This window comes from Miscanthus floridulus, chromosome 18 (genome assembly GCF_019320115.1).
Source record: "Miscanthus floridulus cultivar M001 chromosome 18, ASM1932011v1, whole genome shotgun sequence".
Taxonomy (NCBI): domain Eukaryota; kingdom Viridiplantae; phylum Streptophyta; class Magnoliopsida; order Poales; family Poaceae; genus Miscanthus; species Miscanthus floridulus.
Window position 1 is genome coordinate 54,832,270 of NC_089597.1, and position 18,310 is coordinate 54,850,579.

Here is an 18,310-nt window from a genome sequence, read left to right on the forward strand (position 1 = left end):
GCGGCGCATGGCACCGGGAAGGGCGGCAGCGCGTGGCGTCGGTGGCGGCCCGGTGGCTGGCCGACGCGGGGGCGGGCCGACGTTGGCGGGCGGCGGCGTAGGGAGGGTCGGGATTGGCGGCGCGGGGCAGCGTTGGCCGGGAGCGGCACGCGCGGGGGCTGTCTATCTGTGTGGCTTGGACTGCCCGGCCAAATTCGCCTAAGTGCCCCCACCCGCCCCTTTGCCGAGCGCCGGATCAGGGAGGCACTCGGCAAAGGAGGCAACTTTGCCGAGTGCCCCGATCCGGCCATCAGGATAGATTTTTTTTTGAAATACCTTTGCCGAGTGCCCTTGTGAAGGCACTCAGCAAAGAGGAATTTTTTAAAAAAAATTCAAAAAACCTCTTTGCCGAGCGCCTTATTCTTGGTACTCGGCAAAGTTTTTTTTGTTTTTGGCCTCCAAATTTTTTGTGCAGCCCTTTTAAAGTACCAGGAACTCCTCGTTAGAATTTGGGGATTTTTTGTGGGTTTTTGATATATTTAGTTACTTTATTTCGTTTACTTGAATTTTTTTGAAAAATATAAATTTGAACTGCACGTGGTACGAATAATGGAATTTAATGATTCAAAAAATGATAGTCATGTTACTGAGTGTAGTGTGAGGCCGTATCCAGGAACGGACCCAAAATTTTGGACATCTTGTTCACAAAACATGACCACGAACTTGCGTGCGAAGTGTTTTTAAATTCTATAAAAAGCAAACAAAGTCCGAAAATCATGAAACTTGTTGAGATGTCGTGATATCGTATGTGGAGGCTATGATAAAAATTTTAGAAGATTTCGTGCACGTTGTCACGTACGATGCTTACAAACCAGGACATCTCTACATGTGACGTATCGTACGTGACAACGTACACGAAATCTTCTGAAATTTTTATCATAGCCTCCACATACGATATCACGACATCTCAACAAGTTTCATGATTTTCGAACTTCGTTTGCTTTTTATAGAATTTAAAAACACTTCGCACGCAAGTTCGCGGTCATGTTTCATGAACAAGATGTCCGAAATTTCGGGTCCGTTCCTAGATACGGCCTCACACTACACTCAGTAACATGACTATCATTTTTTGAATCATTAAATTCCATTATTCGTACCACATGCAGTTCAAATTTATATTTTTAAAAAAAAATCAAGTAAACGAAATAAAGTAACTAAATATATAAAAAAACCACAAAAAATCCCCAAATTCTAATGAGGAGTTCCTGGTACTTTAAAAGGGCTGCACAAAAAAATTTGGAGGCCAAAAATAAAAAAATAACTTTGCCGAGTGCCGGGGCATGACACTCGGCAAAGGGGGTCTTTGCCGAGTGCTCAGAATAAGGCGCTCGACAAAGATGATTTTTGATTTTTTTTTTAGAAATTTCCTCTTTGGCGTGTGCCTTCACTGGGGCACTCGGCAAAGGTATTTAAAAAAAATGTAATTTTTTTAATTCCTCCCTTTGCCGAGTGCCGAAGCTGTTAGGCACTCGGCAAAGACATTTTAAAAAAATATTGAATCTTTGTCGAGCACCATGTCAGGGGCACTCGGCAAAGTATTTTCCAAAAAAAAAAATCTTTGCCGAGTTTCTAACAGCAGGCACTCGGCAAAGAAGGACGTGGCCGAACACCGTTACGCGGGGCAGCCTATGCCGAGTGCCGCGCTTTTGCCGAGAGCCTGACACTGGACAAAGAAGTCCTTTGCCGAGTGCCCAGCACTCGGCGAATTCTTTGCCGAGTGCGGCACTCGGCAAAGAAAGTCTTTGCTGAGTACGGCACTTGGCAAATAAAGTCTTTGCCGAGTGCCCGATTTTCGACACTCGGTAAAGCAGTTTGCATTCGGCAAATGCCCTGTTTCCAGTAGTGCTTGTTAGGCGCCACAGCGGGCCGCCACCACAGTTATCCAGAGAGCGGTGGCGGCAGCCATGGAGGAGGAGCGGCGGTGGGGTTCAGCAGCGGCGGATGGGTCACCACCTGAGTCGCCTATACAGACGACGCGTTAGGGTGGGGGGTCTGCATATGTTTCTGAAAATAGTCACACGTTACTGTTGTTAATTTTCACATATCTGCATCAGCAACATATTGATACATATAAGTTGTTGGGCGCATAAGTATTTGCTCATGGGCCTGATTCCAAGTTTACAGCAGGTTTGGTTGTTTGTAACAAACCTGCTTTTTATGCATCCATGATATATCATTATGGTAACTTTGTGGATGTAATATCATGCTATCTGTTACATGCATGTCCATTATCTCTGCTACGTGTGGATGGAACAGCATGTTAGCTGTTGCATATCCACCATTTATTATGGTATACTTTGTGCGTATCAGGGAATATGCACTGGATAACGATCGATGCAGTCAGCCCATGGTCCATGTGCATCGTGGACAGGTCGAATGCACTCCCATACTGCACTGTTGCACTTAAACCCAGAGCCAAACCCAATCATCCACACTTGATTGCCCTTGTCCATGCGGCCCTTAGCCTCAACATATGCCAGTTCATACCAAATTGAGCTGCTAGATGTGTTACCAAATCGATGTAGCGTCATCCTTGATGGCTCAATCTTCTCGTCCGATAGGCTGAAGTTACGTTGGACACCATCAATTACTGCACGCCCGCCTGCATGAATGCACAAGTGCTGGAATACAGAGAGGAAGTCAGGGATATATAGCTTTACCCGCCCATTGAGAAGTTTCCGTGCGGTGAAGGATGCTGCAAACAAAAGCTTTTCCGAGGGTGGGAGTACAAGAGGCGCAATGGACGTCATGTTGTCTTTGACAGTTCTAGCAGCGACGGCCACCAGTTCGGTGGAGAGATTAACACCAGTATATCCCTTGTCATCTTCTTCTTTGTAGATGCATTGGTATGACTGGTCACTTGAAGCCGTGAGTGTACGCATGATACACCTAAGTCTGAATCTGGCCATGCTTGGGGAAGTTGACAGCAGCACTGCAGCTCCGCCCATGCGAAAGAGGCAAAACGGAAGCAGCATAGCTCGCTCGTTTCCCGGGTAGGGATTGGCACTGAGGGTCTCCGTTGAAACAACTAAAGCATTTGCACCGAATGGCGCAGCTTGCAGGAGGTTTTTCACAAGCTCTATCGAGATTAGCCCTGCGCTGCACCCCATACTGGACAAGTGGACATGGTGGATGTCGCTGCGGATTTTGTACCGGTTTATAATCATGTCAGAGAAAGTTGGTGTAGGATTGAACTCGCTGCAGTTTGTGACAAGAATATCGACGGCTTGAGGTGCAATGCTTGTCTTCGAGAACAGTTCATCAATGGCCGAGAAGACAGCCATCTCTGCCTCCTCGCGGCCGTCCTCAAACTTGCTGTATTTGTACGGGTCAATGTAGTGACCCACTAGAGGCACGCATGTTTCCTCACCAAGGCCTGAACGTTCGTAAAGACGTTTCAGGAAACGTTTACTGCGTTCAGTCCAGTGGCTGACTTGTTGGACGTGCTCGACAAAGGCTGAGGAAGGAACACGGTGGGTATTTGGGGGACGGAAGCAAGCGTAGTCAATGAGATACACCGCCCGTGGGCGCCGCATGACGAGTGCGATCACTGCTGTGCCCAAGAGGAACCCAATTGTGAGCACGTCCGTGTTCCTGACAGAATGAAGCAGAGGGGTGAGCTCATCAGACCTGCTTGCTCCCACGATGACAGCTGCAGTGGCGAATGGCACTGCGATTGTCAAGAGGAAATTGTCTACTATCTTTGCGAAGACTGTTTTGAGGTACTTGCCAATTGGTGATGAACTCATTGCGGTGGTATTATACTATGGGTTTCGCGTGCAGTAGTGTGTGTAGACTGTAGATGTACAGTGAAGATGGGGAGGAGGGGTCCCTGCGTGGGGCCGAATTTAAAAGTGCAGATCCCCTGGGCTACCTGGTCACGTGTATATCCAACTTACAACCAACTTGTTATAAAAAACTTATACAACCAACTTGTTATCAAAAACTTATACAACCAACTAATAACCAACAACGGTTATGAATTTGCTTCAGTTACTTGCCACCCATTTGTGTACCAAGGAATTGTGCTACACGCCATTGCTTCGTCGCATGCAATTCATGTACGTGTACATTCATTGGATAGCGCGATGCCCATTGTTGGATTGCTTTGTTGTGTCACTAACTCAGGATACTCTGTCTTTGTTAAAGTGGTATGGTACAAGAAGTCAAATTTCAAATCACAATGACTAAATATTATCTTACTTCCGTATTGATTTATAGAGGTTTGGCCCGAAAATGACTTAATATCCAACGCTAAATGGTAGGTTGGCTCAAGTGAGCATACAAAAACAGTTGTGCTTTGTCACGTTCTCTTTGAGGGGGAAAATGTTTAGTTTTATAGTTGTATATACTGCTGTAGGGGGCGTGCGGGGCCTCTCTGGCAGCGCTCGCCGTAGATCTGGCTGAGGGCCCACGGGCGGCTTCTATGGCGAGAACGGCGGCGGCAGTAGAAGCTCCTCCCCATGGAGATCCGGCGCGACGGAGGCAGGCTAGGCGATTCGGCTCCACGACGCCAACTGTGCAGGGCTTCCTCAGATGCATAGATGGGCCTGGTGGCGGGGGGTCCCGGTGGCGGCGCAGGCACGAGAAGGGCGACGGCGGTTAGGCTCGACGCCGGGTCCTTGTCACACCCGGTTTTAAGGACAAAACCGAATTCACATCACATATATGCCAAGATCTGTTTATTCATACATGTGAGGACAATTACATGACACAAATCAGTGTTTATTACAAAAGCATACTTATTACAAAATGATAAGAGGGTCTAAAACAAAATTACATCAAAGTACCAAGCAAGGTCTACATCCCCGTAGGCAGCCGACCGGGGTACACCAGCCTAACATCGACACTGCGTCTTTGAGAAACACCATCTTCTAGAAACTCCATCTTCTAGTTCGAATAGCTGGGTGGGGTAGCAAGGGGGATAAAGAGAAAGGTGAAACATCAAAATGTACTCCGCAAGTGTAGGAAAGTATGACATGAGGCCAACAGAAGGAGAGGCTTACAAGATTTGACACACGCACTTAAAGGACACATCCTAATTTTCCTTAAATCCTTAGCACCTAAATACTAGGTGAAACACCACCTCCTAAGAGAGCCAAACCATAACCACACTTGGATTCCATCCAAGTCACCATCTAAACCATCCATCATCAACCAAAGAGATCCACTAATCACAAAGAAGTCCAAGACGCTCTTGACCGTGAGCACGGCTAATATATCAGTTTTACACTCTGTAGAGGTTGCCCTGAGGTGGACAGGTCTTGGTCGGGACTGGAATGTTTAGCTTTTTGATGCTGTGATCCCAATGCTTGACTTTGAAAGGTCTTTGTCGGGTCCAGACCTTTTGGCCTTAGAATTTGGAAACACTCGATGCCTGAGTTTGGTCAGGTCTTTGTCGAGGTCAGGTGATTTGCCATGGAGGTCGTTCTGCCGTCGTGAACTTTTTGTTCGAGGTTGGTCGGAAGGACCTCCTTCGTGTGCATTGGTTGAATGTTGTGGCCTCGTTGCTCCGCTTTTGACTTGTTGATCTTTGATTTTTAGGGGGAGTACCCCTTTATATCCTTAGGGTTTTTACATAGGTCCTGCCTCGTTGAAAACCTCACCCCCGCTAGGAGCCCCCTTCGTGAGAAAAAGAGTATAGAACCCTGAAATAGGAAAAGGTATAAAAAGGAAAGAAAAGATAAAGAACATTTGGGTGACTTCGCATATAATTGTTCGAAGCCACCCATACATTCAAACATAGAACCTGCGGAGGTTATCGATGTTCCATGCATGAGTGGAGCACTTGCCTTTAGGGTCGACAAGGTGGAAGGACCTTGGTCTTCCTGTTGCCTTTGCTATGTACGGACTTTCCCATTTTGGCTAGAGCTTGCTTGTAGTGTCTGCGTTGGGCTTTGTTTAGAGGATGAGGTCCTCGTCTTTGATATTTTTCCTTACTACTTTCTTGTCTCTCCATTTTTTGTTTGTACAGGGTGATGTTTTCTACAACTTCAAGTTTGCTACCTTCAATGGTGTCTTTGGAGTAGGCTTCATCTGAGGCGAGTGACCCTTGCATCACTCGAAGGCTTTGGTGCTTTATCTCTTCTGTCAACATTGTTTCTTGTTCGTAGAGTAGCTTTAAGGATGTGAATCATGTTGTTCTTGGGACTATGGTATTGTGAGACTGTTCTCGGTCCTTGTCGACCAAATTCAACCGCCAAATAAGATACAAAAAAGGGAGAACTAGCATAACTTACGCACATATGTTATTTATATTAACGTATTTCCACATGTATTGGAAGAACAATGTTTTGTAGGACATATATCCGGAATACATGGAAAATGAAGTCAAAATGCGCAATCAAACAAAGCGTAAAGTAGATCTACACAAAGGATCAAGAGAACAACCCACCTACATGCTCCAGGCCTAGCTACAGGCCCACCAGGCAAAGGCGGTGGCAAGGCGGGCCAACCGGTGGGCGGGTGCACTAGGGGTGCGACCGCACCCTTGCTGCGCCTCTCGGGTCCATGTTGCACAAGGCGGTCACATCAATGCTCCCAAGGACGGCTCGGGTGGAATCTCCTAGGAATATTCTTCAACAACCGTCCTAGGAGTAGTATACGAGGAGGGGGAGAGCCCCCTCACTCAAAACACACACCACACCTTGAGCTCTCTCTCATTCCACACTTGTACTTTTACTTTTAGTAGTATTTTGGAGCAAGGCAAGCTTCATTGGAGAGCTTGGAATTCTAGAGGCATTCTTGGTATGAATAATATGAAGAGTTCTTCTAAGTCTTTGTTCTCACTTTACCAATATTGTTATGTTATAGAATTAGAGCAAAGTTCTTATGTTATGAATTTAACATGTAAAACTTTATGCTTAAATGCTCATACAACATATATGATAAGAATTAGATCTAAGTTGAGGAGGCGGTTCGTCGTGCCTTCGAGCTTGCCCGAGTCCTATGCTTGTCGATCCGTAGGATCGAAGTCCCAGAGGGATTTGGGTAGTTTCTCTATACACGGGCATGGTGCTTGGGTATGCAGGGACCTTCAGATGTGATGGTGCTCCATGGTTGAGGGGTAGGCTGTAGGTGGTGACAGCTGTTGGTGTTTCTTATGACTAGTGGAGTAATTACACAAGCGCACAGAACTACCGTGTAGCACTTCGCCTGGTGAGTACCGATAGTCGAATTTATATTTTTCCCAAAGGAAGGCGGGAGGCTATGATTATAGTTAGTTGTTAGGAATGCTAAATGAATGTTGTAAATGGATGGGTGGATGAATGGGTGAACTAGTAAACAAGCTAAACAAGAGGTAGAATAGCTAGGTGGGATAGCGAGTAATATCTTAAGTAACAAAGGTAAACAGATGACTAGGAGGAATTCTTTAGTACTTCGGGGCACAACCCGCCTACCAACCAGGAGGTTTAACTAGACAAGGTCTACCATGAGCCCTACAATATAATAATTAGACCAATCGTGGTGGAATACAGAGGATGGACAAGGCTGTCACCACTTGCCAACTACCACAATCTATCCTGAGGACTAGCCATATCCACAGGTACTCTATAAACTTACTACTTCGATCTAACCTCCGATGAAATGAGATCAAAGCACCCTAACTACTTCAATCTATAAACTTACTACTAAACAAATGATAACCTATGATACTAATAATAAGCAAAATCACCTAAGCTCACTAATGATGAACAATCATGAACAAGTACTTGAGCAAAGCAAAAGCAATAATACTGAATAAAGTACTAAAAATAAAGTAAATGCTAAATGAAAGAATTACAATTGAGCTATACCAGACCCAGAAAACTCTTCTAGACTCCAAAGAAGCTCTGCTCTAACTCTACTTCCACTCCTAAGCTACTACTTTAGAGCTACTCTAAACTAGAGAGCTTGGAGAAGCTTGGAATGCTTGAATATGAATGGGGCATTTCTCCACCAAGCACCACTGCCCCTTTTATAGTGTGTAGAGGCAGTGGGGGTACTTATAGGCCAACACGTGAGGTGATGGATGAAACTTGGGCATCGGGCAACGTCCTTGCGCGTCGGCCAAAGTCGGATTTCACCGTCTTTGCATCGTAGGGCCTTGATTGCTCCTCAAAGGCGGTTGCATGGCAGGTAAGGCGGTTGTCCTAATTGGAAAGGCAGTTTGGAGGTCAGTTTGGTCCCTTGACTAGATGACAAAGGGCCCATGGATCCTCGATAGCTCAACCTCCACCTTTGGATCAAATAGACATTGATCAATGCTTGTGAGGCCTTCTAGAGTGCATCCCATGGATTAGTGACGTGGTAGGGGCCAGGGTGGTGTCAGGTGATGCCATGTGGCGTAGACTGATCTGGCCTATGGGCCCTAGCCTCCCTGCCACGCCCACTTGCCTATTATGCCTTTGTTTTGCACCACTTTTGCCAAAATTCCTGCATAAAAAAAATCTCCAAGTACAAGTGGAACTAGGTGAATTATAAATAAAATTGGACACATGTGATGATGTTTTACCTCACTTTATCTTGCTTTGGGGTGAAATGTTGATGGAGAAAATGGCTGTTAGTGACCATCAACAACAGCCCTGTCCGTCCCTTGTAATCCCCCATGTTCGGGTATCCATATAGGAGTTCATAAATTGCCTCAAGAAGTTGCTGGCAGACTAGTACTCAAAGGTCTCCCCGTCCATCTGTACACTTAGGGCTATGTCTTAACCATGTATTTGAATGATCATCTGCTAGATTTAGCATGCATATATTAGGATATGTCTGCTCCAGCTTAGGACCATTCTTTTATTCTTTATTCTTTATTCTTTCTCTATCTCTGAGATTGTCTCATGTGTGTGTCACACTATCTTGAACCATATCATGTTTACCCTATTATGAGCCATGGTTCATTATACAAGCATGTCATCTTGTTCATGTCCATGCTAGGTACTTTTATACCATGCCTTCCTTTGGAAAAATATAAATTAACGATACAATTAATACTTCTGAGTGAAATGCTACCACTGTAATTCCGTACGCTTGCGGATAATTTTTGTAAATGTTAAGAAATTACATTAAGACATTTATGGTGTCATTACCTAGAAATACAAATCCGGGTAGTGACGCTAAGAAATGACAACAAGCATTTCTGGCGCCGTTGTCGGGGAAGGCACTGGTTATAATAATCTAGTAGGGTATGTTCAAGATAATATGCATGTATAGTAGCCATTGTTCATGCAGGCTAATTTTGCTTGTTTTTTTCCTATTGTGGATGAAAATAGGATAGTGTATGACAGGTTTCGTCCTGCCAAAAAACTACCTAGAGAACCCAGAGGCACTCCTAAGGAAGAATCGGTCCCATACCACTTCTTCTTCTGCCACTCCGCCGGCAACCAAATCCATCACCCCCGCACCATCCACAAATAACTCGATGGCCTAGAAGACAATCCATGAGTTCTTTGTTCCTGTTGTTGACATGGCCAACAAGAACTTCAAACTTAAGATAGGTGTTGGTGCTTTTTATGACTAGTGGTAGAATTCCGCAAGCGCACGGAACTACCGTGGAGGACTTCGCCTGGCGTGTGCCGAGTGTTGAATTTATATTTTTTCCAAAGGAAGGCGGGAGGCTATGATTATAATTGATCATTAGGTATGTTAAAGGAAAAGGTGTCCTTAGCCTAGGTGGGTAAATGGAATGGTGGTTGATGTTGTAAATGGATGGGTGAACTAGTAAACAAGCTAAACTAGAGGTAGAATAGCTAGGTGGGAGAGCGAGCAATATCTTAAGTAATAATGGTAAACAGATGACTAGGAGGAATTCTTTAGTACTTCATGGCACAACCCACATACCAACCAGGAGGGTTAACTAGACAAGGTCTACCATGAGCCCTACGATTTAATAACTTGACCCATCATGGAGAAATACAGAGAATGGACAAGGCTATCACAAATTGCCAACTACCACAATCTATCTAGAGGCCTAGCCATATCCATAGGTAATCTATAGCCTAAGCACCAAACTTAATCTATAAACTTACTACTTCAATCCGAGCTCTGATGAAATTAGATCAATGCACCCTAACCAGACGGTGGAACCGGTACTAACAAATGACTACTAAACAGAAGGTAACCTTTGATACTAATGCTAAGAGCAAGCACGTACGCTCATTAATGATGAACACTAATGAACTAGAACTTGAACAAAGTAAAGCAATAATACTGAATAAAGTACTAAAAATAAAGTACTGAATAAAGTAAATGATAAATGAAAGAATTACAAAAGAGCTATACTAGGCCTAGAAGACTCTTCCAGACTCCGAAGAAGCTCCGCTCTAGCTCTACTTCCACTCCTAAGCTACTACTCTAGAGCTACTCTAAACTAGAGAGTTTGGAGAAGCTTGGAATGCTTGAATATGAATGGGACATTTCTCCACCGAGCAGCACTGCCCCTTTTATAGTGTGTAGAGGCAGTGAAGGTACTTATAAGCCAACAAGGAATGCGGTGGAGTAGACTTGCGTGTCGGGCGACGTCCTTAGGCATTAATCGATGTTGGATGTCACCGCCTTTGCATCGTAGGCCCTTGATTGCTCCTAAAAGGTGGTTGCATGGAAGGTAAGACAGTTGCTTTGGTCAGAAAGGTAGTTTGTAGGTCGATTTAGCCCTCAAAGTCAATGATAGTGGGCTCATGGATCCAAGGCAGCTTCATCTTGGCCATTGATCAAACCGACATTGAATCAATGCTAGTGAGTCCTTCTAGAGTGCATCCCACGGACCAGTGATGTGGCAGGGGCCAGGGTGGCGTCGGGCGACACCACATGGCATTGGTCGACATGGCTCTGTGGGTCCTGACCTTCCTGCCACGTCCACTTGCCTCCTATGCACATATTTTGTACCATTTTTGCTAAAATTCTAGCATACAAATAAATCTCCAAGTACAAGTGGAACTAGGTGAATTATAAAGTAAAATGGACACATGTGATGATGATTTACCTCACTTTATCTTGCTTTTGGGGTGAAATGTTGATGGTCAAAATGTGTGTTTGTGACCATCAACAACGGGCCTGATCACGATGGTGTAGGCAAACCTATTCTATGGTTTGCCTAGTGAGGACGCAAACATGCATCTCCAACACTTCCTGGAGCTATGCGACACAATCGTTATGAAGGATATCACAACAAAGATCATCAGACTCCATCTATTTCCCTTCCCCTTTGTGGGGAAGGCAAAAGAGTGGTTCTACAAGGACCAAGAAGTTGTCAACACGTGGGCTAAGTGCTCCACAGTGTTCCTCGCGAAGTTCTTCCCCATGTGCAAAACCAATGCCCTATGGGGAAGTTTCTAACTTCTAGCAAAATACGATGGAGTCCATCTCTGAGGTGTGGGAGAGGCTACAACAATACATCATTGCCTACGCACACCACGGAGTGGGAAACTGGCTTGTCCTACAAAACTTCTACAATGGGTTAACCCCTATGTTGAGAGGCCATATCAATGCTACTGCTGGTGGAGCCTTCCTCTCACTCACAATAAATGGAGCTATGGCACTGATTGAGAAGATGGTGTCCAACCAGGGTTGGAGCAAAGAAAGGCTTTAAAATAAACAAAAAGGCCTACATACCTTCAAGGAGACAAATATGCTTGCCGCAAAATTAGACCTCCTCATGAAAAGATTAACGAGCGTGCCACTGAAAAGAACGCAATGCGCATCACCATCAAGCCATGGACTCGCATATGACATGTGAGGTCTGTGGTGAAGCCGGACACTCGGGGAACGACTACCCTGAGACCCGTGAAGACGTACTCTACATGAACAACAACAATAGGCTCCATCCGCAAGGAGGTAATAACCAGTCACGCTTCCAAGGAGGTAATAATGATTATAACTCAAACTTCATTTCAAATTACAATTCAAATTGTAATTCAAAGCAACCCTCCCTAAAGGACCTAGTTTTAGGTCAAGCTAAAATAAATGAAACCGTCACAAAAAAGATTATGTCAAATGATAAAATGCTTGAAAACATAGATTCTAAAGTATAAGGTTTAACTTCTTCGGTTAAAAACCATCAGAGCTTTAACAAAATGATAGAGACACAATTAGCTCAGATTGTTGATGCTATTCCTGTGGATAATATAGGGAAAATCCCAGGGCAACTCGATAATTACCTTGAAAAAGTCATTGCAGTGACCACAAGGGGTGGTAAGTCCACTCGTGATCCACCAAATCCTAACCATTCCATAGGAAAAGCAAAAGAGCACCAAGAGCCTGAACCTTCAATAAAAACACAAAAAAAACAAGAAGAGGAAACAACACCACAAGACTATGCCAACACAAGTTTTTTGTCGTTTCCCACAAGAACACGGAAGCCAACCATGGACGAGCAATTCATTCATTTTGTTGAGATGATTGAGAAGATACATGTGAGCTTTCCTTTAACGGACGTCTTTGTTGGTGGTCCTTAACGACCAAATCCGACCGCCAAATACAACACAAAAAGAGGAGAACTAGCATAACTTACGCACATATGTTATTTATATTAACACATTTCCACATGTATTGGAGAATCAATGTTTTACAGGACATATAGCTAGAATACATGGGAAATAAGATCAAAAGGCACAACCAGGAAAGCATAAAAGCATAATCTACACAAAGGATCAGAAGAAAGGCCCACCTACCTGCCAAACCTAGGCCCCAATCCTACATGGATGCGCTCCAAGCCCAGCAAGAAACCCACCAGGCGAAGGCAATGCCGAGGCAGCCCAGCCAAGGTGTAGCCGCACCCAGGGTGTGCCCTTACCCCTACTGGCATCCCTTGGGCCCATGCTTTGCATGGCGGTTCCTTTACTCTAGGGAAGGATGGTGCGGGGGAGGATCTCTAGAATATTCCACCGAAACCAACCTCTAGGAGTAGTATAAGAGGACGGGGAGATCCCCCTCACTCAACACACACCACACCTGAGCTCTCTCTCACTCACATTTGTACTTTTACCGTTATAGTAGTTTGTTGGAGCAAGGCAAGCTTCATTGGAGAGCTTGGATTTCTCAGGGCATTCTTGGTATGAATAATATGAAGAATTCTTATAAGTCTTTGTTCTCATATTATCAATATAGTTATCCTTATGAACTAGAGCAAAGTTCTCATGTTCATCATTTAGCATATAGAACTTTATGCTTAAACGCTCATACTACATGTACGGTAAGAATTAGAGCTAAGTTGAGGTGTTGGTTCATCGTGCTTTTGGGTTTGCCTAAGTCCTATGCTTGTTGATCCGTAGGGTCGGAATCCTAGGGGGATTTGGGTAGTTTCCCTATACACGGACATGGTGCTTGGGTATATGTGGACCTTCATATATGACCGTGCTCTATGGTTGAGGGGTAGGCGGCAGGTGGCGATAGCCCCATCCATCCCATGTAATCCCCCACGATCGGGTATTCGTGTAGGAGTTCATAAATTGCCACCCAAGGTTGCTGGCAGACCAGTGCTTAGTGGTCTCCCCATCCATCTGATGCTTAGGTCTAAGTCTTAACCATGTATTTGTATGTTCATCTGCTAAACTTAGCATGACTATATTAGGATATGTCTGCTCTAGCTTAGGAATATTCTTTTATTCTTTATTCTTTATTCTTTCTTCTTCCTCTATCTTTGAGATTCACTTGTGTGTGTGTCACACTATCTTGAACCATATCATGTTTACCCCTGTTATGGGCCTTGGTTCATTATACAAGCATGTCATCTTGTTCATATCCATACTAGATACTTTTATACCATGCCTTCCTTTGGGAAAATATAAATTAGCAATACCCTGAATACTTCTAGGTAAATGCTCCAATGGTAATTCCGTGCGCTTGCGGATTACTTCTGTAAACATTAAGAAATACCATCAAGGTGTTTCTGGTGTCATTGCCTAGAAATACAAATCCTAGTAGTGATGCTAAGAAATGCCAACAAGCATTTTTGGCACCGTTGTCGGGGAAGGCACTGGTTAAAAGAATTTAGTAGGACTTGTCCATGATAATATGCATGTATAGTAGCCATTGCTTATGTAGGCTAATCTTGCTTGTTTTCTCCTGTTGTGGATGCAAACAGTATAGTGTATGACTAGTTTCATCTTGCCAAAAAACTGCCTAGAGAACTCAAATGCACTCCTAAGGAAGAACCGGTCCTGTACTGCTTCTTCTTTTGCCACTACACCGGCAATTGAACCTGTAACCATCGCACCATCAACAAACAACTCGATGGCCCAGAAGATACTCCGTGAGTTCTCTGTTCCCACTATCGCCAACATGCCTATTGGGCCTGCTATCGACACGGCCAACAAGAACTTCACACTCAAGATGGGCCTGATCACGATGATGTAGGCAAACCCATTGGTTTGCCTAGTGAGGACACAAATGCATATCTCCAACACTTCCTAGAGCTATGCGACACCATCATTTTGAAGGATGTTGCACCGAAGATCATCAGACTCTGTCTGTTTCCCTTCTCCCTTCTATGGAAGGCAAAACAATGGTTCTACAAGGACCAGGAAGTTGTCAATACGTGGGCCAAGTGCTCAACGGCATTCCTTGCTAAGTTCTTCCCCATGGGCAAAACCAATGCCCTATGGGGAAGAATTTCCAATTTTGTAGCAGAATTCAATGGAGGCCATCCCCGAGGCGTGAGAGAGGCTGCAAGAGTACATCCTTTCCTGCCAGCACCATGGGATGGAGAATTGGCTAATCCTCCAAAACCTCTACAATGGGTTAACCCCCATATCAAGAGGACACATAGATGCTGCTGCTGGAGGGGCCTTCCTCTCGCTCACCATAAATGGAGCTATGGCTCTCATCGAAAAGATGGTGTCAAACCAAGGGTGGAGCGAAAAGAAGCTCCAAAATAAACAAAAAGGCATGCATACCGTAAAGGAGATGGATATGCTTGCCACAAAACTCGACCTCCTAATAAGAAGATTGGACAAGCATGCCCATGAAAAAGAAGCATTGAAGGGCATCGTCCAAGCCATAGACTCGCATATGACATGCGAGGTTTGTGGTGATGTTGGACATTCGGGGAACGACTGCCCTGAGACCCATGAAGACGCTGCATACATCAACAAATGGGTCCCATCCACAAGGAAATAATGGGTGGAACAATCAGTCACATCCACCATTCCAAGGAAGTAATAATCAATCGCGCTTCCAAGGAGGTACTAATGCGAATTTCAATTCAAATTATAACTCAAATCAACCCTCCTTGAAAGACCTAGTGTTAGGGCAAGCAAAAATTAATGAAAATCTTACTAAAAAGCTCATCTCTAACAACAAAATTCTTGAAAATATAAATTCTAAAATTGAAAATTTGACTTCCTCTGTTAAGTATCAAATGAGCTTTAATAAAATGATAGAAACACAAATAGCTCAAATTGCTGCCGCCATTCCTATCAATCATTCAGGGAAAATCCCGAGGCAACCCGAGAATTTCCACAAAAATGTTCATGTGCTATAGAAAACTAGAGGAAGAAAAGTCTTGCCCAATGGACTATAAACGTTGAGCCCTTGCCGAAGATAAATCGGTAGTTATCCTAAAAAATTTAAAACTCAAAGATTGATAAAAACTCAAAACTATAATAAAATTATGTGGAAAATCTTTTTGAGCAAATTTTTGAGTTCAAATTGAGCCAATCCCCAATGGCTAGTCCCCACTTAGCCGTTGGGAGCAAACAGCCAAAGGGGAGGATGAGCAGGCCCACCTATAGTGCAGCTGCACCCCCCACCTGGTAGGCACGCCCATCTTCCTCCAATGGCTCCTAGCCATTGATCTTCCCCCTCTCTCGACTGTTTGGTGCCCATTTATAAGTAGGAGGCTGGGGTGTGAGCTCCTCACTCACACTCCACTCTCCACTCTCTCCCACTCTCTCAAAAATTTGCTCCGTCACTCTTGCAAAAATTTTCCACAAAAGCTTGAGTGCAAGGAAACTCTGCAAAAATTTTCTAGCTCAAGTCCACACAAGCAAGCTCACGGGTCACTCGTTTTATTTTCGCTAACATAACCACGCTCTCGAGCTTGTTTTCTTGTGTTATTGTTTTTGTCGCCATGGGCAAGTTTGGCAGGAAGCTTTCTGGTGCACTCAAGAAGGCCATGGGAGCAAGATCAAGTCGCTCCCATGGTAGCTCGAGCGCACACTACTCCGCCGAACATTCCAAGAGCCCGAGGCATGAGGATGAAGAAACTACGCCAACAAAAGCATAGGGGGAGCTGATGGAGGTGGAGGATGATGCGCCCTACCTCAACTTGGAAGGACCCTAGGAGCTACAAGCGTACACCCTCATCAAGGACCAAGAGTTTGTTCACACTCCGGTGTATGACCCGAACCTCCTCGAGAAAATTGGTATGGATGCTAAATTCATCATTGTATAGAAAGTTGTTGGGTGCAAGAACGTTTCTCCTGTCGAGGAGGAAGGTTCTCACCTCCTAACTATCAAAATTCTATGATCCTTGCAAGAAGTTGAGAATGGGATCACTTTGTGTCTTTTTGAAGAAGAACATTTTCTTACATGGAAAGATCTTAGTTCTCACTTAGGCTTCCATAGTAAATGCTCAACTAACCTCGATCACTCCCTCAGAGGTTTTAATCATCATAGATTTTGGGGAGAAATTTTGGGTCAAGCTTTAGTTGGCAAGTTTTCACATCGTAATGCACATATTCAACATCCTACTCTGAGGTTCATGCATCATTGGATTGCTATGACTTTATTTCCTAGCCAAGATATTAGATGTGTTTGCAATGATGAATTAAAACTGCTCTATGCCATAGTTAAAAAGATCAAAGTTGCTCCTATAATGGCCATGGTTAAACATTGGTTAGAAACATTCAAGGCATCCACTTATGTTTCATGCACATCTCTTGTTACACTTATTGCTTCACAAATTGGTGCGTTGGATGGACAAGACATAGTTTATATTTCAACTCCATGCACTGTTATTGATGAGCACTACTTAGTTCAAGGACATCATTTGAAGCATGATAACTCTAGAAATCTTGTGTTTTACTTCCCCGCGTATACAAATGAGTTCCCATTACCTAACCCAAAACTTCATTTGTATAAGCACCAGGAGTTAACCTTCCCTCTTGTTGCACAAGAGGAAGCGCGCAAGAGTTATATTTCTAGCAGGATGACATAGAGTAGGGCTACGAACGAAGCAGGCAGCTTACAGTAGCCACAACCACCACACACCCCTAGCTATGCCATTGACATTCCACGCGGGATGGTTCCTAGTTGAGCAGACACCTGGGTTCACACCCAGGTTTCAGCAAGGCTTAGATCATACCCCACAACCATAGGAAGATGGGTGAGCAGGATGGCAGAGTGCAGACAACACGAAGTAGGCTAGCTAATGGCAGCCAGACCACTCATTCGACTCCAAGGGACTACCACAACCGGTCCAGCCTCGATCGTCTTTCTCAGTCCATCGTGAGCTTGATGAGATCAAACACTAGGTTAGAGCCATCGACATCCGCATAGGTGAGATTCAAAATACGTTAAATACACATGTGCAGGATGCAACACAGTGGCAGCAGCAGGCAGACCAATAGATGGCACAAATTAACTCCATGCTGAAACAATAGCACAGTCAATGGATGGCCTACTGGCGGTCATAGGGGCACTGCCTTGGATCGTAGGCCTTGAGCTAGCTTGGGAGGACCCCTAGAGGTACCTAGTATCTTGCATTTATTTATTATCTTGTTTTAAATTAAAAAATGAAATATGATAAAAAGAACAAAAATATCTATTCCATTCCACATATGTGTAGTAAGAATGTTTAGTTCCTCCTTGTTGAAATGATGAATAGTTGATTTGCCTTATAATTCATATATGCCTAGTTTATAACTTAGTATTCCACAAGATTTAAGTTTGTTGGCTAAAAATGTCTCATCCTAAAACTTAAAACTTATGGGTTGCAAACACATGATCCTTTTCTAAGTTGTTGCAAGTTATGGTGTGGTAGAATAGAATTTGCTATGAACTTATTCTAAGAGAAACTTGACATCCGGAGTTTTTTTTAAATACTAAAAGAAAAAGTTCCTCAATAATGATAATTCCTACCAAGACCATATGACATTATACAATGCAAATGCCTTAGTCATATGCTACTTGTTATCATATTGAGCTTTGTTAAATTGTTGGGACCCTTCAGAGATCCTCGTCATACACCCATGATCAAGATTCACGTACACCCAGAAATAATATGCTGACTCTTACATTGACAGTTATGCAAAAACATGGCATCCATCCATGAAATAAAAATACTCCATTCACATGT

At 44.1% G+C, this 18,310-nt stretch overlaps 1 protein-coding gene across 1 annotated transcript; it reads right to left on the reverse strand.

Annotated features, from left to right (window-relative positions):
• Positions 1–2,145: 2,145 nt before the first annotated feature.
• On the reverse strand, positions 2,146–3,835 carry LOC136522360 (3-ketoacyl-CoA synthase 5-like). Its single transcript, XM_066516189.1, has one exon. It carries the CDS (start codon positions 3,786–3,788, stop codon positions 2,346–2,348), a length of 1,443 nt encoding a protein of 480 aa, XP_066372286.1. The 5' UTR covers positions 3,789–3,835; the 3' UTR covers positions 2,146–2,345.
• Positions 3,836–18,310: the final 14,475 nt, after the last annotated feature.

Excerpts from the sequence above, each read along its gene's own strand:
- LOC136522360 (XM_066516189.1), bottom strand. The coding sequence starts at position 3,788 with ATGAGTTCATCACCAATTGGCAAGTACCTCAAAACAGTCTTCGCAAAG.